Consider the following 23692-nt stretch of genomic DNA (forward strand, 5'->3'; position numbering starts at 1 on the left):
GATGGACCCCATTTATGAACACTTAACAACATAAAACCCTTTCCAGTCCAGAGAAAAAAAAGGCTTAGAGAAGTGATGGCACTCTATATTTGAGTGGGAAAAAAGATGACTGGTCAGTATAATACTTATTTTAAGTGAGGAATTTCAGAGGATTATGCCCATGTTGGCTATTCTCTTCCTTGGTTGGTCACTGGAAACTGATGTTCCTTTAAAAGTTGTGTGTAGCTGCTTGATATTCAGCTTTGAACCCTTCCACTCTAAAATGACATGCAGAAATGGAGAAAAGCAATACTTGCATGCAGAGAGCATCTGGACAAGAGTGGCTGTTTCATAGCTGCTAGAGTGAGAGTAAATAACCAGCTGTATCAGATTACATGAGTAATATTTAGGAACTGCAATCAGTTTAGAAGTCTGTTTTCCAAGCACTGTGTCATAGCCCTTGGGAGCTTATCTCAAAAATAAAGCTCTAACAATGTGTGTCAAAAAACATTTCTAAATCTAAAGGAAGAAAACAGTTCTTCTGATGCTGCAATCAGACCAAGCACCCAGTCAGTCTTTTAAAATACTGAAATAAGAGGTAGTCAACACAGATTCATAAATATATTTCTTTACTCTTACTGTAAAGTCAGTTCATACTTTAGCTAGAAAGGCATCAATTAAAAAATTTGGGAACTGCTACTAAATACAAGACAATTTATTTTGCTTATTCCCAAGGGATATTTTGTGAAGGTAAGAATAAGTCACCTCAAAATGAGACACAATAAGATACATAAGCTAATTTACATACAAAAAAAAAGGGAACTTGAAAGTACATTGGAAAGAATATTAGTAAATATCTAGATATACAAATGAAAAAAAACTTCAGTTGTGGTAGTTAAAATAAATATTACTACAATTAGCAAGCATTTTATCCTTTTTGTACCTTATTGCACATTTATAGAAGATATATTTGTACTTGTTTTGTTTTGGGAAATATTTTTGTTAACTTTTAGTAACAGTAGCCTATGGGTTTTGAGTAATGTAAGTATTTTACAGTATCTTAATGCTTATACTCTTAAAAAAGAGAGGAATGCCATATCTTCATAGAATCTTACCAGTGATCTGAAACACAGAATGAATATTTAGTGGAAATCACAAAATCATGGAGTGGTTCAGGTTGGAAGAGACCTTAAAGAGCATCAAGGTCCACGGCCTCTGGCAGTGGCAGAGTCACCTTTCACTAGACCAGGCTGCTCAGAGCTCCATCCAACCTGTTCTTGAACATTGCCAGGGATGGGGCATCCACAGCTTCTCTGGCAGCCTGTGCCAGTGTCTCATCACCCTCAAAGAAAAGAATTTTCTCCTAACATCTAATCTAAACCTACTCTCTTTCAGTGTGAACCCATTCCCCACTGCCCTGTCACTGCATGCTCCTGTAAAAGTCCCTCTCCATCTCTCTTGCAGGTTCTCTTCAGGCAATGAAGGCCACAATGCAGTCACCCCAAAGCCTTCTCTTTTCCAGGCTGAACAATCCCAACTCTCTCAGCCTTTCCTCATAGGAGAGGTGCTCCATCCCTCTAATCATCTTGGTGACCTCCTCTGGATCACTCCAGTGGCTCAATGACCCCAGAGCTGGGTGCAGCCCTGCAGGTGGGCTCTCACCAGAGCAGGGCAGAGGAGCAGAATCCCCTCCTTCCCCTGCTGGCCATGCTGCTTTGTATGCAGCCCAGGACACAGTTGGTTTTCTGGGATGCAAGTGCACTTTGCTGGGTCATGGCCAGCCTCTCATCCACCCCAAGTCCTTCTCAGCAGGGCTGCTCTCAATCTGTTCATGCCCCAGCCTGTGTTGATTCCAGGGATTGTCCCAACCCGGGTGCAGCGCCTTGCACTTGGTCTTGCTACATCTCCTGAGATTCCCATTGGCTCACTTATCAACCTTCCTTATCCAGATTCTTCTGGATGATATCCCATAATGGCATCTCAAAATACTGGTTATGAACCTAACAAGTGAATTAGTCATCCTAGTGCAGTCTCCTTCTTAGTGGATGACCTTCTAAATTTATCCCTTATTTCCATTTTCAGAACTAGGTCTTCCATACCATTATCTTCTGCTATTTGAGGTATTCAGTGATAATCAGTACCCAGGTCATGTGTTACTAACAGATGTATTAGAAAAAAAGTGGCTGTTGGTGGAAGAGTGTTTTGTTTTAGTTCAGACAGAACACTCCTCTCATCTCCCAAATGTGTGCATCATAGTGTCAAGTGCATGAAAATAACAACTACAAGTGATTGACAAAACTAGGATCTCCAAGGCAAGAACAGTGAAGGGAAGACTGGTCACAGGTTCTTTTCCAGGAAAAACTGTGGTGTGTGGTCAATAACATCTTCCCAAGGAATAATACATTTTCCCAAGGAAGAAAGCAAAATGGGGGAAAAAAGCACTATGGACTCAGCAGCAAGCAGAGGTGTTTGAATACACCTAGTGATTTATGCTGCCCCAAAATCTGAAGAAATCCTCTGAGAAGTTTCTTTCTATAACCAGTCTTCTATAAAGTATCTGTTTCCTTTTTCTGGTGTTGTTGAATCATTCATGTTTCTGGGCACAGGTCTTGTGGAAGATTCTGCCCCACTGTCAGATCAGACACTGAGTTGTAGATCACATTTTCCTTCTGCACATAGGTTGTGTAAGGTTCCACTTCCATTGTGTCATCCTAGCAAAACAAAACCAAAAACTGTGAATACAAGGAGGAGTTCAGCTTGGCAAGACTGCAAGTCTTTCATCTCTACTGAAGAAAATAACTGGGAAATAGTGCTCTCATATTTACTCCTCTTCAACTAAAAAAAAAAAAAAAAAAACAAGAACCTTTATTTCTTTTTCTTAAAATGAACATGGATTGCTGTTTCTGTCAAAGATTTGGAGGGTGAAGCTGAGGTTTTGTTTCACTTGCCTCTTTTATCTTCCCTTCCACTCCACTTTTGTTGACCTGAAAAAAAATTTTATTAGAAATTCTATTTGCTCTAGAAAGAGCAAATAACTGACTTGACTCCTTCCTCATCAACTTGACTCCTTCCTCATAAGTCTGCAGTTTCAGTCTACAGACATGGTAATAAAAGTCCTGTGACATGACAGCACGAGTGCTGGTACTTTAACCATTATTTTACATTAATGCATTGCTGTGTCTGTCAGCAACAGCTGGGAGGGAGTGCAGCAGAACAGCTGGAATACTAATAACCACAATTGACTAAGTTTCTTCAGGAACTGGAGCATCTTTTTAAGTTGATCAGAATTTGAGTCTAGTGTATACTGCAGGTGCACAGATAGAATATGATTGTAACACACCTTGTCTGTGTAGAGATGCTGTTACTTGGATTTGGCAGCAGAGATCAGAGACAGAACTTACAAGTGAATTGCTCAGCTACACAGGAAGCTTCTAAGAACATAGAGAACCCAGTAATATCTTCCAGTTTGCAGCTCAGCTCTCCCTCCTTTGTCTTGAGTATGGTTTGATTTGAATATGATTGTCTTTGTGGATTGACCATGCAAGATAAGAGTGGTCTTCAAAACTCATACATTGTCATTCTGGACATCAAAAGGGATACTCTTTTTCTCTTGGTGTCTGTTAATCTCATTGCTTAATCTTCTTATTCACTAATAGTTTTCTTAATATCCCCCAGCCCATGCTACTGTCGCCTTCCTGATTATTATTGGGAGAGCAGTTGTGGTCAGAGTATCTGATATGGGAAATGTGGTGGGACTCATTCCTTGTTAAAATTAAAGGATGGGACTAGCTGAGTGTTTGCTGTTGGAACACACCCCTACTGTTTGCTCCAAGTCAAAGTTATGGTGAAGATAAGCTTTGTTTTGTCCTATAAAGAGCTAAGAGTAGATATATCAGACACAGTAGTACCTGCTGAGAGTAAAAGTCTAATATTTTCCCTTCACTAATCATGTTTCTAGGGCTACCAGAAGCACCATGATTTGGTGATGGTCTAATTTGCATCATTCTCCTTACCTGTTGGGAATGTATAGGAGCAATTTCAGGAGGCTTGGTTTTGTGGCATGGTCTGTGAAAAAGAAAACTGGTATTAAAACATGTTTGGCTGAATCACAGCTTGGTTTCTTTGATCAAAAGCTTATGAAACATTTCTTTTTCATGTCTTCAGTAGTAAAATCTTCTCATGTCTCTCTCTCCTTGACTTTTGATCCTGAAATTATAGCACCCTACCTTTCTTAAGATGTCTTTTCTTACATTTGTGGGAGCTTATATATAAAACTGAAGGAGATTAGAACCAAAACCCCCTGGAAGAATATACATTTTGCAGTGAGTGAAATTGTATTGAACTAATTCTTCACCTCTCAGGGAAGAGGCCTGAAAGAAAAACAGTTTGGAACAGGCAAATGAGGAACCTAGCTGAGGTATCCGTACAGGTGCTAATTCAGCCTTCCACTGCACAAATAATTTCTGTACTTTTTTCCTCAGAACTACTTTTTTTTTTCATAGGAAGTCATAAAGGGGCTAGAGCCCAGCTTCACTCAAGGAATTTCTTAGTAAATACAGATACAATCTGCTGTCCTTCTGTTCATATGGCAGGCTGGCATTGCTCAGTCCTCTGGTATTTAGTGGAACTTATTAGGCAGCAGAACAATGCCCTGATCTAACCAAGAGAGATACTGGCAGACTATCACAGTGTCTGAAGGTTTATTCTCACAGATTTTTATTAGAATAAAATGTTCCCCTTTGGAGGGTCCTTGGCCAACTTCTTCCCATTTATATTTTACTTAGGGGCATTATTCTGTGAAGATGTGTGCAAAGCATAGCTCACAGTGTCTGCAGTACAGAAATATTTAATGTAGTTAATTTGGTTATTGAGCAGCACAGACTCACAGAATCATGATTTCAAGATACAAAGAGTACTTTTAAATTTCTTCTAGCACTAGACAGTTTTTCCTTAGCACCTTAGCACACATACATACCTATCACTGTGGAGCTTGAAATAGCAAACGGCAGCCAACAAGGTGATAATGATCAGAACACAAGTAATAATGCCGACGTGCAGGAAAAAGCTGTTTTTCTCTAAACATAAAGAAACAGTCTCAGTTATATCTTCTTCTCGTGTTTCTGTGTTATTTCAGTAGGAGATTACAGTTGCTTTAGCACATACATGCATTTTCAGTATACTTGTAAAACAAATAGAATGTCCTTCAGCAGAAGGGAAAGTTAGTAATGAAACTTCATTGAGAAACGCAAATGGAGTCTGTGTCAGAGGCAAAAGTAGATTTCACAAATCTCACAGTGGTCACTCATAATAATATTTTCACTAAGCCACACCTGAGTTCCTCTCAAGGACTCGGTGCTTCTCAGTAGTTGTAAGTATTCTCGAAAGCGACAAGAAAACCAGGGACCAGAACCTAAGGGTCACACAGTGTCAGACATTCACAACTTGGAATGAAGGAATGTATCTTTTACTGCTAGCCACTCAAGACTTGGCTCTCTGTCTCTCCCAGTATGACATTAAAACTTGCATTTAAAAGAAAAAAAAAACCCCTAATATTCTCATTCCAAGTGATTATTTGAACACAAAGATCGCGAGTGCTTTCTTTCTGTTTCCAAAAGCATTTCCACTATCAAAAGAATGTTACCACACTTATATATATCCCTCTTAGGGAGGAAAGAATTAGGAAACACCGTCCAGAACACAAACAAGCTGGTGATTTTCCTGGGAAAAGGCAGTCTGGGATGAAACTCTTATTGTTACAGGACTTCACTGAAGGTTTCTGTATATTTTAGAGACTTCCCTTCCTGGAAGGAACAAGAGGTGACAAAGCTGAATAAGGCTCTGAACACCAAACACACAAAGGGAAGCTCACCTGAGGAGCAGCAGGCTATGGACTGGCTCCAGTTCCCAGCTGGGTGGGACACCATGCAGGTGGTCACATTGGTCACATTGGTGCTGCACGCTGTGAACCTGCTGAGAACAGTCACTGTCCCGTTGTCGTGGTGCTCCTTCTGTGCAGTGGAGCTGCTCTCTGGGTCCCACGAGAGCTGAGCCGGCGGCTTCCCCGCCGCTGCCTCGCACACGGGGCTGCCCTGCTGGTCACAGTACAGGCTCAGCCTCGGGGGGGCTGCAAAGCACCAGCAAGGGGAGACACACGTCAGTCTGGCACAGCTGGGCTGGGCTGCTCGTGTTCTCCACCCAAAATGAACCCAGTGAGGAGAGGAGAATAAGTTTGGAGGTGCTATCCCATCCCATCCCATCCCATCCCATCCCATCCCATCCCATCCCATCCCATCCCATCCCATCCCATCCCATCCCATCCCATCCCATCCCAGTAACGTGGGCCCAAAGCACAAGAGACCAAGAACAGGTCTCTTTTTCCCTTTTGCACAATTCTCCCCTACACTGGTGAGCCTTATCACAGCCATTCACATCCTCTGTGTGCACATGGGAAATTGCTTCACAACTGTCATCTCTAACTAGACAGTGGAGAAAGGAAACAGGAGATTGGAGAAGACTAATGGGAAATAAGGAGAAAGGAGACACAGAGATATTCCCAGTGAAATGCACAAGTTTATGCCAGCAAGAATCATGGAATCACAGGTTGGAAAGGACTTTAAAGATCCTCTAGTTCCAACTGCTCTGCCATGCAGAGGGACACCTTCCACTAACCTGGCCTTTAACACTGGGATGTCTACAGCTTCTCTGGATAATCTGTTCCAGTGCCTCACTACCCTCACAATACCACATATCTTCCTAATATCTAATCCAACCCTACCCTCTTTAATTAAAAAAACCCCAACAAAACAGTTTTGGGCATTCCTTACCCAGCACGGTCAGGTTGTACATCCTGTGGAAATTCCCATCTGTTGATGCCACATCGCAGAGGTAAATTCCCTCCTGGGCTATTTCCACGTGCTGTATCTCAAGGGCAGGAGCCAGACCTGCTCTGAATGTCAAGTTGATGTTGTCACTGCAGTTTGCTCTGTGTGTCGTGTTTGTATCAATCCTGTATCCCAAAGTGCAAGAGCTTCCAGCCTTGGGAGTTATTGTCCATGTTAGCATACTTATTTGTCCTTTAATAAGGCAGGTGAGAACTGAACTGTCACCCACAGTCATTGACACTATGTTGCTCCCTGGGGAGAAAAAAACAGGATTGTGAGGAGCAGCCCAGGAGTTGTGGTCTGAACTTTACAGAGAAATGTCTGCAGTGCTACAAACAAGCGTGAGGCCATGTTTGTGCTTATCTGCACATTGTCTGTCATCTCTTATTACAGCTGTGGATTATGGAGCCAACATAATGTGGATTAGCACAGCCAACCCTTGCAATATAAATTTCTCACTGAGGATCATCTTAGTGGATAAGACTGGATACTGGGAGAGGACTCTACTCCTGCCCATTGTCTTTAGCATCCAAAGATTGTGCTTGTATTCACGAATCCTCAAGTGGGTTGCTCACAGGGCTTAAAATAAAGAAATATGACTGTTGTATCTGGCCACATGATAGTGACTTTTCTCTGTAACTGTAACTGACATCAAAGTAAACAATTTTTACTTCTACATTCATATGAAATCCAACACTGTGGGCAAAAATGTCTCAGCCATTACACAGGCACACATAACACTGGAGGAACTCTGTGTAGAAGGAAAGGATTTTGCCTCATGTCTCAGGGTTTTCTTACACGTGCATTTGTGTTGCCTTAAAAGCAAGCAATCCCTAGATTTCACAATTTATGTGAATGAAACTTTGCAATTAATGGGTTTATAGGAATAATATCCATAGCTGCAGTCCGAACAAACCTCTATTTACAGCTTCACTCATTTCCTCTTCTAGTAGGTGGCCATTAAACCCTGGGACAGTAAACCACTGATCTCTCAGTTCTCTGTTTCACTGGTGGAACATGAGCTGCTCTTTCCTTTGGCTTACTAATGGTTTTAGTGGCAGTCTGAAACTGTGTGTGAGGAGAAAATCGGTGCGCTACTTTCAAAACCTGCATTAATCTGGACAGACAGCTAAAGTTAACCAATCTGATTGGTAGTGACAAGTAAGTTTTTCACAAGTTATTCCAAAAATATTAACCCCCTCCCCAAACCTTATAGACAAATACACTAAAGCAACAATTGAAAGTTCATCTGGAATATGCAAAGAATTAGAAGATTCAATTTTTGCATGATTAGTCAAACCCTTGTCAGTTTTCCTCCGTAGTACAAGATTGGACTTTGTTAGGTTTCACTACCCCATACCAAGATCTGGAGTTATATTATTTCTGCTGTCCAGCACATTGTGAGGCCCAGTTCTTGAACATTCACAAAGCTGAAAGAAGTAGTCTTAATAAACATCAACTTTCAGTAATTAGTCAAACCATTACTATTAGCCTCTTTGAGAAAACTACAGGTGCCTTTACCTTAATAATATTGTCAGAAATCTCATTATCTTCTTGAATCTAGGTGAATGAACCATTCCAGATCAAGTATTTCTGGTTTTATTTGACTGTTTTCATGGAAATTATTTCTGACTTGCAAAATGAACACAGTTCACCGCATTTTAACTTTTTATATATCCCTTTGAAAGTTTTTGCCTTTTCATTTTGGGTGACGGCACTTCAGCTGTTAAGAGTGTTCTGTGATGCATTGTTACTCTGGAGGTGGTTTTTAAAGGCAAGTATTTTTCTCCTTAATTGCATTCCAAGAAAATGTGAGGGGTGTGTTTTAAACTCAGACGATTTTACCAGGAGTGGCATTGAAAGAATGTGATAGTTTCTGGATGAATTCAATTAGTGTCTCTGAGAATTGTACAACAAAGTGTTTCCTCTCCTAGTTTAAGGTTGCTGAGAGCCTCAGAACTCAGAGTAATGCAGAGCATGGCTGACCTCATCTAAAAATGACTAAGCAAACCTAAGCACTCAAACATCCCATGTGTTGGAACTGGGCAGGGTTTTTTGGATAATGTTTGCAAATGTTGAGCAGGAATGACAGTGTTGTGCATATTCAACTGCATACACTTTCATTTACATATTAAAGCAGCAGTGTTTTACTTGTCTTTAAACTCAGCATCTCCTAAGCAGCTCATTGGAAGTAAAAGTTCCCCAACACAATGGGTTCTCATGCTTCAAGGCTGTAAAGAAAGAGGCAGTGAAAGTGGTGCTTTTTGCTATGCCTTTCTGTCATATTCTCTTCTGAATGAATTGGGTACCACTCACTTCAAATAAGAAACTACATCAGAAAGCTTAAAATCTGCTGAATCAAGTTTAAATACAATTTTAGTTTTACAGAAAATTTGTAGAAGGCTTACGAAATCCCCTATATCTTAATTCAGAAGGCTTTTGATAAGCCAAGAATTTTCCCCAGATGGCACATTAATTAATAAAAAATCTTCTTGCTTGTCCTATCTACACTGCTTCCTACTTCTGCAAAGAGGTCTTACTATTATAAAAGTTTAAACTGTCTTCACTTTACTGCCCTCTGTAATTACTAGAGTGCAGGTAAGCAGCATTAGTGTAAATATTAATTGTGAACTTTCTTCCTTGATTTGCCATTTTTTGGCATGCTGCTAGAAACATGATCTTTTGATTTATTTTACAAAAGAATGTATTTGCCAAAATTCCACAAGGGTTTGGTTAATTTGTGTTTCTGAAGTGACTTTGAAGTGACTGACAAACTCTATAGGACTGGGCCTGATTAATACTTGATGGGGAGCCTCCAAACCATGAAGAATAATGTCATCCATTTCCATAGAAGTTTCTGATGAACTTTCTATTTCAAGCTAAAATATCATCTCAGGAAATGTCAAAACTTGCTAGTTTTTACCACAGAGTTAACTTTGTTCAGAAGCAATCCAAAATGCAAATTCCCAGAAGTCAATATGTAAATAGCTATGGGATCCCCAAGAACAAAGGCAGTTCTTTAAATAGAAATTGTCCTCATCCCTATCCTATTCTTCCTGGTCAGCCTTAGCATTTCCTCCAGTTTGAAGATGTTGCTAGGACCTCATGTTGGACTGAAGTTGGACATATTCTGCTTTCTCTTTCTAATGAGCTTACCAAAAGCCATCTAAGTACCTAAAAGTATATTTTTCTAGAACATAAATCAATATGCCAGAAAGTGACAGTTCTGCAGGGGACACAGAATTGCTGGCTTTACTCATGAAAGTAAAAGACATGAGAATAAATCTCCTCTGCTCCCTCTGCCTCTAAAGAACAGGTTCTTTGCCTCAGTCCTCTTTTCTACTCCACAAGCTTTTGCTGACTTGTCGGGTTGCACACTTTTTACATGATGGCATCTGAGCTCCTTTTCCCTCACTTCCATGACTTCTTGGGGGTCTGCTACAATCAAGCATGGTCTTCTGGTCTGCTTTCTTTGTCCTCTTAATGCTGCCTGCCCCAGCCTGTGCTCTTGGATATGTACTCAGCAGCTCTGAGGGAAGACACAATCTCCCCCTTTCCTCTGGGAATTTCAGCAAACCTAGAGGGTGTATGTCTACTCTGCAGGAGAGCTAAACAAACAGAAGTATTTCTTGTGGCTTAATCCCAGCTGGCAACAAATCCTCACACAGCTGCTGGCTCACTCTTGCAGTGGGATGGGGGGAGAATCAGAAAGGTGAGAAAACTCAGGTTAATAGGTAAAGCAAAAGCTATGCACACAAGAAAAACAAAATATCTCAAAGGCAGGTAGGTGTTCAGCCATTTCCAAGAAAGCAGGACTGTATCATGCCTAATGGTGATTTGGGAAGAAAAACACCATAGCTCCAAGCATCCCTTCTTTGTTCTTCCCCCAGTTTTATGTGCTGAGCATGATGCCACCTGGTCTGGAATACCCCTGTTGCCAGCTGGGGTCAGCTGTCCTGACTGTGTTCCCTCCCAGCTCTTTTGGACCCACAGTCCATTCACTGGTGGTGTGAGAATCAGGAAAGACCTTGCAAGCTCTGTGCAAGCACAGCTCAAAACATCCCTGTGATGCCAACACAGTTTCCAGCCAAATCCAGCTCCATAGTAACCACTCTGAAGAAAATTAACTCTATCCCTGCCAAAACCCAGCCCAGTATTCCAGTCTGTTAAAGAGAAAAGGTTCAGTGCTGTGAGTGTTTTAATTCAGACCTCTCACCACACCACTGTTTTCTGGAACAGTCTTTCCATGCTGCAAAGTGGCTAAAACTCATTTGCTGCTGTTTCCTCTGTGATAACTCCATGGTTTATGGCATCCACAGAAACAAACCAGCACCTTGCACATCTGCATCTCTCAAGGTGAAATCTCATCTTACAGCTGAGCTGAACTGACAGCTTGCTGAAAAAGGTGATGATTAGTGCAGCAAAGGCCTCATCCTCTGTGGGCCTGCAGAGAACAAATGATTTGAAGAGGTGTGAGCTATGGAGCTCATCTTGGGGCAGTGCTAACACAGGATGGCAATTAAATGTCAGCACTGTTAGCTATTTCATTGCACACAAGAGGGATTAAATGAAGGGTCACATATTTATTGTAAATAACCTCTCGTTTTCAGTCATGTTCTTCACAATTGAGTTGACTCTGGAAAACAGCAATAATTTTTTCTGTTAGCCAGAAAGAGCAGAGCTCAGGAAACCAGGAGTATGTGCTGTCTGTCATACTGATGTGGAAAACAGATGAGACAGGTTCTGGGAGTTCTGTACAGCACCAGACTGAACCATTTAATTTGGTTGTGAATGCAAATCCATTGTGATTGGGTTTCACTTTGGAGACTCCTCTGACCGTAGCAGGCCTTTACACTGAGGTCCTCCAATTTGATTCCAGCCTCTGAAATCTGTCTAATTATGCCATCTCTCATTGTCTCTCCTTGACTGTTACAGAAGACTTGAAGCCATGTCTGAGAAGGTTCTCAAGCTCTACTGCAGTGCATTGAGTGTACATTTCCAATGCACTGACAGACTCCACTTTTATATTTTAAAATGGACATATCATGTCTCAGGAAAAAGCAAACTCGGTTGAGAAGTCCACATTTGTGTTTCAAAATGTGCTGGTTATTGTTATCATGGTAAGATTACTGTAATTTGAAAAGACTGGGGGAAAGACTTTGCTCCATTTTTCCAGTGTGGTTTATGCACTGTGTTTGACAGCTCTCATGAATAACTAGTTTCACCAGCTTCTTTGCAGTATCACTTATTTCATCATTCCTCCTGTTTCTCAGAGACTTTCTCACACTAAAAGAAGAAAGGTTTTAAAACCAGGAACATTCGATTGTGAAGCTACTAAACTTTTGAGGGGAATCACTGCAAAATCAGAGACAGCTAGGCAGGATGAAAGTGCTTTTGGTTACTTTCAAACACAAAAGATTTCCAGCCTCTGTAATTCATCAGAGCAGGTTTTAAACCACAGTAGAACTTTTTATTGCCTCAATTTCCATTACAGCCTCTTGCAAAATTTAACTGTGGAAGAGTTTTTTGCACTATGAAGAGACTGCTTTACTTTCTCAGACATATTTCTCAGACATCCTATTGATTCTTTCTTACAGTAACAATTTACCAGAGCATTTTGTTGCACCTTCCCCCTACACCCCACTGCAGCTATTAAACTTAGAGATATAATGAACTGAAACAGTGGTCACACCACAGCCAGTGACTAACTGTGTCTTGGAATGAATGCAGTATATGAGTCACAGCAAGTCCTAATCAAAAAGGGCAGCACCGGACGCTTGGAAGAGCTCAGATACAAGTCTGTGTTCTGCATCTGTTTTCCCCTTCTACTGCCACAGAGTTCCTGTGACACCCAGCAGGCTTGTCTGAAATGAAATGAGAGATAAATAAAAGTGCTTTGGACTAGGGTAGGAATTACTAATGTACTGACAAATTCTTCTATGCTGTAGCTTTGTGACTTTGAAAACATAGTCACAGCAGCACAGGATGGAGTGTAGGCTAAAAACCACCCCTGTGTTTTGGGTGAGAAGTAGTTAGATAGTAGTAGTACTTTAGTTTTCATTATAGAAATGCATCAAATAGCTGACCTAAGCTCATGCTTTTTCAGCATGTATCTTTAAAAGGACATATTAAAAGACTTATACCTTTGCTGCTAGTTTCACACTCACACTGTTTTATCCACATTTATCCTTATTCCTTGAAAAGATGTCCTGTTCTCTTTTCATTCTAGTTAGGCTTTTTCCTTATCTTCAGAAATTCCTTTCTTCCTCATACTCAAATTCAGCTTTGTTCTTCTTTTAATATATTTCTTTTCTGTTACCACTGCCATGCTACTTGCAGTACTTCTCTCGCCACCAGTACTGTTACTCTTTCTTGCTGTTTCATGAAAGCTGAAGTAGTAAGCTCATGCACTTTGTCCTTGATTTTACAATATGAAGTGCTCATGACATGGCTGGATTTTTTATGATTCAACATGACTTTATATGTTGCAGAGGGCTGAGGACACTGATAGCAGTCAATAGTGATCTCAAGGCTTCAGTCTTCCCATTCAAGGTGGAACACACCTTTGCAGTTGCCAATTCCTAGCCTGTAATTTTTCTATGATCTTTCAATTCCCTTAAGCATTCTTCAGTATCTTTTCAAGCAGTCTTTCAATACAGCTGATTTTGAAGGCAATGAAAAGATGCTAAAGTGCACTTAAGTAGAGATGTGTTGGATGCAGTGTCCTCTTGAAAAAAATTAAGCTGAAGAATAAAGGGACAACTACATGATGGATAAAGAATTATTAAGGGTAAAGAAAAGAAAGAAAAGGCAGTTAAACAGAGGTGACAGGTTGAAAGTAGCTTGCTGATAACATTTCTCAGCAGATGATTTTTACTGTAATTCCATTCAACTTTTTTACTAATGGCATTGGCTGTATCAGGAGTGTGTGAGGAAATTTGTTGAAAGCAGGAAGACCACAGAGTTACTAGTGTAAAGAATTGATATGTCAGAGAAGAACCAGTTGACCTTGATGAGTAGAATGTTAGATGTATGCTGGAATTCAGTGGCCAAAAAATGTCATAATTATAAAAAACAAGGTAGAATAACAAATTTTCACAGGAAAGTAGAATAAAGTACCATGCCTTAATCAGTATTAAATCCAGCCTTTCAGTAAAATGGGTACTTGTTTTGGTGCTCAAAATGTTTGTGAATGGTGTTTTCTAATACAATGCCTGCAATTCAATCCAGTGATTCAGTGATTTATCTTCACATAAATAGGTTTTGTCTCAATATAATATGACTATTAAAAAAGGATGGGTGCACTTCTTAAATGAAGAAATTATTTGGTGTTTAAATGATTTGCCAGAGTCACGCTGTTGGGAAGGATAAGGATTTGACAGGAAGGTCTCACAGATATGTATGTATAACAGAAAGATCTTTCAGATGTAGAATCTGAAGAAGGAATAGAAATTATAGCAAGTATTGATATAGAAGAAAAGAATTGCTGAGCCAGTCTGGATAACTAAGAAGGCCAAAGGTATGTTAGTATGTGAGTTAGAAGGGGTTTATAGCTCAGAGCAAAGGATACCTCAAACAAAAGGTGTTTTTACCAAGCAAAAAGATTTTCACAGGCAAACAAAAATGCCGTGTTGCAAGTAGAAAGAAAGTTATCAAAATTTACCACTGCAAGAAAACTGAAAAACAACTTCTAGCTTAAACTGTAACGTGCTAACTTCTTGTGACTGGAAAATAGAAACATAAATATGGTAATTTTAGTAGTTTAGATAGGCTATAGGTAATAGTAAAAGTATTGATTGGTTGTCATGTTTTAAGATGCTCTGCAATGAAGAGTATATAATGCACTGTAACCAGAACTATAGTTGGCTTCAAACGAGACTGCAGCTGATGCTGACTGCTGTGAGCTTGGCTCTTAACACCCACAACCCATTGTATCAGCTGGATACAATAAACAGCATTTTAAAGAACCACCTGGAGTCCTGCATCCCTCATTTTGGCTCTTATATCACGCAGTTTAGAGAACAAACTGTTAGCCAAATCCTCAACTGATAGTAAATCATCACTGAACTTAATAAGCTGTCACACAATATACCAGTCTGGCTGTAGACTTTGAACTTTGCTACTTCTGAACTGTGCAAAGTAAGTAGATCTTCCTCCTTGCAGAATATGAGCTGGATGAGGGTAAAAGGGATTTGTACTCGATGTCAAAGTGCCTTGGGTAGAATTGCTTTCAGAGTAGCACCGTGACACCAAGAGTAGCAAAGTGTTTCCAGTTCTCAGTATAGAAACAGATACAGATTGTTTTGTTTTTTTTTTTTCTATGTGCTGAATTTGGCCTTTTACTCTTGGCCACATCAGAAGAAAAATAAAAGTACTCTTCACTTATGCTTAAGCGGCATTTTCCTACTATTCTAAACAAAAATAGATCACTGTCTGCAAACTGTAGGTTGTGTACCTTCTTTTTCATACTTTGTAGAAACAGATAATGAACTGCTGTGAAAACATACTTTTGACCTCACTTTTATATGGTTAATATCTCGCTCATACCTTGTTTAGTGCTTACCTTTAGCATTGCAGTTTTCATCTCAGCATTGTCTTATTCAACACCAAGATAAGGCAGCATAAGAAAATCCTCTACAATTTTTTTCTTATTAATGACTGCACCTCTAACTACAAAATATATCAGCTGTGAGTTTTAAGTAGCATGCACCTTTAGAAGTGCTAACCCACAGTTAAAGAAATTCTGCTTGCTTTGTAAGCCATGAAGTACGTGGTCAGTTTGGAAGAAAGAACTTCCTTCTTTCCATGGTTTTGAAAGCAGACAAGTTCAGACATGAACACACTCTGCATTTGGACCACAACAAAGTAAAATGCTGGTATCATAAAGATGTACTTGGAAGATTGTGCTATGGCAATTTAGATGTGTTCTAAGAAAACACTTGCTTTATTTAATGGTACGGAATTAGTTTTAAAGAATTTGGATGAGAAAAAGAGATGTTTCTAGGGTAAAAGAAGTGATTCCAGCACACAATCCCAAAGGAGCAGCAAATAGTGAAACGGAGACAAATGTAAGTTTACCATAACAGGTTTTTTAGGCTATGATTTTTTGTATCTGGAGCAAGATACCACCACAAACTAGAATAGAAGGCAACAGAGACAAGTGCATTGAAACATTCTAGGTCAGAGAGAGCCAAAAGGCAATAAAACACTAGTGCACTAGAGAAAAAGAATGTCCTGGTTTTATTAAGGAAAGGAACTAAATGAAAGCAGTAGCATTCAAAGAAGTTATGTATGTAGGCAAACTTGAACTGTAGCTAGGTTGCTCTGTAAGTCAACTTTACTTTTATTCACCTCATAGTCTATTATTCCAGCGCAAGGTCACTGAGTTCAGTTTTTCACTATGGATAAAACTGATCAACCATAGGGAATTGCATCACATTACTCATAATGGATTTCTTGCAGCTTCCTGTGAAGCACTTGGACATATCCATTGTCACAGGGTAAACTACAGAGGCAGGATTGAACCAGTCAAATGCTGCAAATGTTATTTCAATAAAAAGAGATTTATTGCATGGACTTCCCATGGAAGATCTTGCCTGTCCTTACCACTCTTCCTTGGAGTATATCCAACCCTGTGAGGTTTCGTGTATGCTTAGTTAAACTAAAGAAATCTTCAGAGCATTTCCAAAAACATTTTAATGTTGAGTCTTTTTCACTGCTGCTACTCAGGGTTGTCAAAAAAGGATTTTTAATAGAGATCATGCCCCAGCAGCTTCAGTAGGTTATTATCCAACTCTAACTGAGGGCAGATATGACAATTATGAAGCAGCCTCAGCCTTTTTTCTGAGCTGCCCCATCTGCTGTGGTAAAAACTAACCCAGTACACAAAACAATAAGCTAAGGAAATGTTAAGGAAAATGCTAATGGAGATGAAGTCAGGTTACTCACAACAAGTTATCCATGAATTTATTTCTTTCAGAGTAGCTTACTCTAGTCTTCAGAAGGGGGGACATAGTTCCTTCTGAGCTTCATGCAACACTGAACTAAAATTATCTGGACATTCATTAGAATATGAAGATTGGATCAGCTTGACACATTTAGCCTGTGATCTCTGAAGGAAAAAACCCTTGCCACTAGGTCTTTCTCAGAAGAGCCAGCCTAATGCTCTAAGGAAACAAGTTTAGGAGCAGCACCTAAATGTAGGCTGCTGTTTATTGGGAGCTAAAATTCTCATCAAATGTAGGCTGCTTTTTATTGGGAGCAGGTTGAGGGAAGAGGTTTCAGGTGTGGAATAAGATTTTAATGGAACATCTTTTTCTACATTCTTTAAAGAGCAATATAATTGATTAACCAAGACACCAAGAAGTTAAAATCCAAATACCTCAGGGTGAAAACCCCCCACTTTTTGGCAATGGAATTTTTTTATATATATTTCCAGAAAAAAAAAAAAATCTTTGCCAGTAGGATTCCCCTTTTTCTCCCCATTTTCTTCAACATTCTGTGGTGTGTGCACACTCCTTTACTTTTTGAGCAACTGTCTTCAAAAATGTAGACTGTCTCTGATGCTACCGTAATGGATCTGTGTGAACTTGAGCAGGTTCCTCAATATTCCTTTGAGACAGTTCTTTACCTAGAGAATAGGAACATATCTTTTACCACCACTGTGCCTGTTGAGAGGTTAGTGATCCAATGTTCAATAATATTCATAGGTATTTAAATTTTTTCCAGTGGGTAGCACTGAGGTAACTATTTAGAATCCCTCATTATCACACCAAACACATTGTAGATGAGTGTTCCATCCCTGCCAACAATGACTACATCTGTTTTGCTTTAAAATATCACAAAGGAGATATTTTTATTTTCTGACCAAAGTTGAATGAAGTAACTTATGTCCATTCAGTTTAGTTCTATCAGTCCATAACAGAAAAGAACACATTCATGTTACATGTTTAATTTGGATCTCATGTACCTATTTGCCTTCCTTCTTCTACACTGAAACAGTTTCTGGAACTGCTCTTCAGATCCTTAGTTCCATTATCAAATCCCTGGATTGCTGTATGCTGTCTGGAAAAGCACAAGCTCTAAAAATGCAAATGAGCAGTAGGTGGGAAACATTAAGTGCTGTAGTTAAACTGCATTAAGACAAAGTCAACTACTCTAAAAGACAGAAAATTTGGACTGCCGTTACCCTTGGTACAAAAGCCTTTCCCATCCTGATACTGGCCATGCCCCTTAGAATGATATTCCAGAAGCTGCTCTCCTCCATCAGCACACCAGAGAACCTTCCACTTCTCCTCCAAAAAACACAAGAGATCCCTGCCCTATTTTGAAATACCTGCACCCTCTCTTCAGTGGAAACTACGTGTCTAAAAGCTTCAAGTTCCCAAACACTTTATTTATAGTGTGTCAAATGCCTCAATTTCTCAGATGATGTGAATTTGGAGGTCTCACTGAAAAGGCTATTTGTGACAAATTGTACATTCCCAGACAAGGGTCACTAAATAGTTGCCTACATGGAAGTCACAGGGAAAATGCCTGGCAGCCTTGTGACCACTAAGAACAAAGAAGCAGAACTGAGTATTGGGAAAACATATCTTAATTGTGCTTCATATTTTTTAGCATTTAATAAAAGCCACAGAATTATTTATAGCTTTTCTAGAAAGAAAGGAGCTGTGCACATTTCCCATTCTTACTTCCCAATGGCCAATTGGTCCCAGTTAGACTCACCTGCTAACGTCATGACCATGGTGATGGAGAGCAGCACAAAAACAAGCACGGTCTTCCCAGCAATCTTCATGTTGGTTCCTGCTTTCATGGGCAGCTCTGTCACTCCATCCATCCCTCCACCAACTTAACTGTGGTCATGGGGAGCATTTCTTGCCTGCCAGTACATCCTCAGCAGCCAGTGTCAGTGTTTCCTCTCCCCCTTTCCCATGCCTCTCCTTTAGCTGTGCATGCTCCTGATTGACTGGCTCCTCAAAGCTGGAGAGGTTCCTCTTTCTGACTTTTCAGAGCATTTTACAGAGCTTCCTGTGCTGAGAGCCCAGGCAAACACTGAGGAAACAGGCTGAGCAATTCTGCCTTCCGCTCATTGGCTCTCCTCAGGAGGCTGATGTGAGTGAAGATAAACCCTGCAGCAGAGTTCAGAGAGAGTAAAAGCACAGGAGATTATTCAATGCTGAGTCTAATATCAAAAAGGAAATCTAAATCTTGGGAAACTAGAGAGAGACTTAGTCTTCATGTTTCTGCTAGTTTTCCTTCTGCTACTTCATCACATCTTTGGCACAACCTCCAAGAAAATCCTTCTGCATATCTTCCCCCTCGCCACAAAGAAAAAAAGAAGTGGTCTTAAATCTTTTCAGTAAGTTAAATTTTCAGTTATTTCTTTCTTAAGTACCTACTTACACTTCTCATATATATACACAGCCTCATGTGAATTTTTAAGTTTAGGCCTTGTGAACACTTAAATAAGTTGTAGGTGTACCTTTACTCCATCCCCACCCCTGTCAGCTAGAATATCACAAATTCAAACCTTATTCTTTTTAGACTCTGATAAAAAATTTGTGAATATGGGACAGTTTCCACAGAAATTGCAGAATGTCTCATTCTGGGGGGCTGAAACAAGGAAATGGTAAATATTTCCAAAATGAAACACTGATACCTCACATTTAAATAATGCTTTTGTTTAGAAACTGATCTAATTTGAAGAGGGCAGAAATCTGTACAAAAGCCAAAATACTGAGCTTTTTTTTTTTTTTTTTTTTTTGGCACAACTGAAATTACATTTTTCTCTAGACGACAAAAACAAAAAAAATGCCACTATTATGTGCCCTTAATCTCAGGCTCTCAGACATCCACCTGCTCCAGTGAGGGGCTGCAGGTGGATCTCTGCCCCACTGGGGACCCCCATGGGCTGCAGGGTCACAGCTGCCTCAGCATGGGCAGCACCAGGGGCTGCAGGGGAATCTCTGCTCCAGCACCTGGAGCACCTCCTGCCCCTCCTTCTCCAACCTCAGTGCCTGCAGGGCTGTTTCTTTCACACACTCTCACTCCTTTTACCAGGTGAACTCCCCCCACTTCACTGCTTAAATGTGTTATCCCAGTGAGCAGCAGTGGAGAAGCTGCATGCTGAAACTTCATCAGGCAACACCATGAATTTTAGGGGCACTAGAAGCTGTAAAGAAGTGAAGCACTCTTGGTGCACAGATACTTGTTTTCAAAGTTTAATAAGGTTCCTTCCTTTTGCAATTTTTTTCACCAAGTGCCATGACTTTTGTACCAGAAAAAATGGAGGTACTTCATAGAGAGGAGAGGAGTCAGCCTGTGGGTATGGTGAGAGTAAAGCAATGGGATGCATAAAGCAGCATAAATGTTGGTACCATGGGGAAGATGCTGAGCAGTGTGGGAACACAAATAGGACAGACAAGAGTTTAGTGTAGACAAGAAGGATTTGGGTAAAGACAGCAAAATGCTGTCTTTGAATAAGGAAGTGAGGTGTCCTTTGAGAAAAAGCTACCTCAAAAATATAAGGTTAAAACACTATTTTAAAGAGAAGTCATGATTCTCATTTAGCTTTGTCTTAAACTGCTTTTCTTTTTTCCTTGTTTATGAATTAAAAAAAATGGAAGCAACATTTATTGTGGATAAGGGCAGGTAATACTTATAGTCTTGCAATCAGAATGAAGAATAGACTTGCCATTGTTCAGAGGAGAAAGGTGAAGCTGTTTCAGAATGAAAAGTCTGTGTTAGATACTTGTCACCAGAAATGGAATGTCGCCCACATCTTTCACTAAAAAATATGTTTGGGGGTTGTTTTTTTTCAGAATACTCTTGTGTGGGTTGCTTTAAAATAATATTGTAGCAGTTTCTCCACCTCCTCACTGATACAGTAATTTCAGACTCTGGATTCCCTCTCCTTTCCTAAGCCACAGCATTTCCCCAGCACAATTCAGTGGTCAGTGGCCAAGAAAAGGCCTCAGCTATTAAAAGCTACTAAAAAGTCAGAATAGCTATTAAAAGCCATTAAAAGTCAGAATAGTTAGAAGAGAGGACAGAGACATAAGAGGAAAAGACAGAAAACAGATCAAAGTTGGCAGGAAATGAGCTGCTCAGGCACTAGGACTGCACACTGTATTTACATTGTTTTGATGACTGCAGTCTGATGTTCTGGTAATTTTCTTTGATCAGACTGGTGTTCCAAAATGGCCTGCATTGACATCCACTGAAACAGAGGAGTGTGAATTAAAGTCTTATGCAAATAAGTAAAAGAGAGACTGATATGGCCATATAAAGAAAATAATGCAAAACAAAAATTCAGGTGGATGATCTTGGTCTCAGGAACGTCTCATTGATTAGCACTTTTTGTGGGAAGATGTTCTGTATATTTTTATCCACTTGATTTTTAAAACTCAGTATAAGATTTCTACACTCCTCTTGATTGTGATGAGATTTTCAGCATGCTATTCACAGTAACACTGGCTTATTTTCTATTTACCACTGACTGTGGAAGTAATGTATGTGAATAGATATCATTGCTTTGCTTATTATCATTGCTAAGAAGGGCATGGAGAAGAACATCTGTTTATTTAAGTAAAGATAAGAAGACTGGAGAGAGAAATAGGCAAAACCTAAGCACTGTCAGGCCTCAAATGTAAAAGAAAAGATGCTCAAATCTGATTCAAACACAAGAGGATATTAAGATGTAGAAAATGTGCAGACTTGTAATATACTGGATACAAGATTGCATCTCTTTTTTTTTTTTTGTTTATACAGCAATGGGGTAGAGGAGTTTTTGGAAGAGAGCAAACTCTCTTTTAAAAAAGAGAAGTCCAGCTTTATCATTGTGGAAGATTTTTAATATGGAAATTAATTCACCACCAGAAATTAGACAGCTGGATACTTTAGGGAAGAATTATTTAAGATATCATTAAGATACTTTGGAAGCAACTTTCTGGTTGAGGGTAGCAGAATTTGGGAAGTGAGATATGAGAAGTCTGTAGCAGGTCATGACAGAAAACAGAAGTTTTTCACAAGAAGTGATGAGTAATCACAGCAGACCTTTCTCCAAGTTACATATTCAGAGCCAGGATCCCATGACACAGAATTCATAGGAACCTAGAACTGTTTGGGTTAAAAGGGACCTTAAAGATCATCTGTTTCCAACCCTCCTGTCACAGGCAGGGACATCTTTCTCTAGATCAACTTGCTCAAAGCCCCAACCAACCTGGCCTTGGAATATTTCAAGGGATGGGGCATTCACAGCTTCTCTGGGCACACCTGTTCCAGTGTCTCACTACCCTCACAGCATAGAATCCCTTCCTTATATCTAACCTAAACCTACCCTCTTTCAGTTTAAAGCCATTCCCCTTTGTCCTATTACTACATGCCCTTGTAAGGTCCCTCTCCAGCTCTCTAGCTGCCATTATGAAGGCTGCTCTAAAGTCTTCCTAGAGGCTTCTCTTCTCCAGACTGGATCACCCCAGCACTCTAAGTCTGCCTTTATGGTACAGGTATTCCAGCCCTCTGATTATTTTGGTGGCCCTCCCCTGGGTTCTCTCCATCAGGCTCATGTCCTTCTTTACATTGTGGGCTCCAGATCTGGACACAGGACTCCAGGTGGGGTCTCACCAGAGCAGGGCAGGCAGTGAGATTCACCTTGCTTGCCATGCTGGCCACAGCTTTGGGTGCAGCCCAGGAAGCCAAGCACATCCTGGCTGTGTGCAAAAGGACGTGTTTGACTTTCTGGGGCTGCGAGAGGATGTTGCTTCTCATCCACCAACACCCCCAAGTCCTTCTCCTCAGGCCTGCTATTGATTTATTCTCTGCCCATCCTGTGTTGGTGCTGGGGGTTGTCCTGGCCCAGGTGCAGGACCTTGTGCTTGGCCTTGTTGAATTTTGTGAGGTTTGTGCAGGCCCAGCTCCCAAGCTGTCCATTCCCTCTGGATGGATCCCTTCCCTCCAGCGTGTTGACTGCACCCCAAAGCTTGGAGTCATGGCCAGACTCACTGGGGTGTGCTCAGTGCCACTGCCCATGTAGCCAGCAATAGTGTCAGACTGCCCCAGCCCTGAGGAGTGGCACTCCTTGCTGCTCTCCACTGGGACATTGAGCCGGTGGCTGCGCTGAGTGTGACATCCAGCCAAATCCTTGTCCTTGTGGTGTGCTCTGGGCCTCTCCCCTTTAGAGACAAGGATGTTCTGTGGGACAGTGTCATGTGCTTTGTTTGTACAAGTCTAGGTAGATGACATCAGTTTCTCTTCCCTCATCCATCATGGAAGGCCCTCAAATCTGCCATGATGTCGTAAATCACCTTCTTACTCTCCATGTGCCTTGGTATAACTTCCAGGGGGATCTGCTCCGTGATGAGGATGAGACTGAGCCCATAGTGTCCCTGTATCTTCATTATTTTTCTTTTTACAAGATGGGAGGGGGTATGTTTCCTCTTTTCCAGTTGGGGGAACTTTACCAGATCACCACATCTGATCCTGAGAAAGGATAGAGTGGGACAGAGGATGACCTAGATGAAGAAATAATGCATGTAAAGGAATGAAAGTTGTCAGGATTTTCTGGCTGCATTACTTAGAAACATAGTGTGCACGTAATGTAAAGGAAAAGAATTGGAGAGACTGGGAGAGCTGAAGCTGAAGCCTGAGACACAGTTGAGGATGAAGATATTGCCAACATGTGCAATTAAAGATCCTTCTAGTACGTACCTGTTTCCACACAGCAGCAGAGAAACTCAAGCATCTTCTGTTTAAGGTGCTGTGAAGAATCCTCACAGCCTTGCTGGAGACTGAACTTTCCCTGTCTTCTGAGTTCTAAGAGCACAGATCTA

General features: G+C 40.5%; 1 protein-coding gene across 1 annotated transcript; it reads right to left on the reverse strand.

The window, feature by feature from the left end:
* Positions 1 to 589: 589 nt before the first annotated feature.
* LOC130257816 (cell surface glycoprotein CD200 receptor 1-A-like) lies at positions 590 to 18890 on the reverse strand. Its single transcript, XM_056500693.1, has 6 exons — positions 18588 to 18890; positions 6804 to 7112; positions 5849 to 6103; positions 4955 to 5054; positions 3993 to 4044; positions 590 to 2690 (listed from the first exon to the last, which is right to left on the reverse strand). The coding sequence occupies exons 1-6, from the start codon at positions 18697 to 18699 to the stop codon at positions 2568 to 2570; spliced, it is 951 nt and encodes a 316-aa protein (XP_056356668.1). The 5' UTR covers positions 18700 to 18890; the 3' UTR covers positions 590 to 2567.
* Positions 18891 to 23692: the final 4802 nt, after the last annotated feature.

This window comes from Oenanthe melanoleuca, chromosome 1 (genome assembly GCF_029582105.1).
Source record: "Oenanthe melanoleuca isolate GR-GAL-2019-014 chromosome 1, OMel1.0, whole genome shotgun sequence".
Taxonomy (NCBI): Eukaryota; Metazoa; Chordata; class Aves; order Passeriformes; family Muscicapidae; genus Oenanthe; species Oenanthe melanoleuca.

What these genes read in the sequence shown, in the direction of transcription:
- LOC130257816 (XM_056500693.1), bottom strand. Translation starts at nt 18,699, where the DNA reads ATGGATGGAGTGACAGAGCTGCCCATGAAAGCAGGAACCAACATGAAG. An exon ending in GTACAACCTGACCGTGCTGG is followed by an intron (nt 6,104 to 6,803) that starts GTAAGGAATGCC and finishes GGTGCTTTGCAG; the next exon opens with CCCCCCCGAGGCTGAGCCTG. An exon ending in CATAGCCTGCTGCTCCTCAG is followed by an intron (nt 5,055 to 5,848) that starts GTGAGCTTCCCT and finishes CTTTATGTTTAG; the next exon opens with AGAAAAACAGCTTTTTCCTG.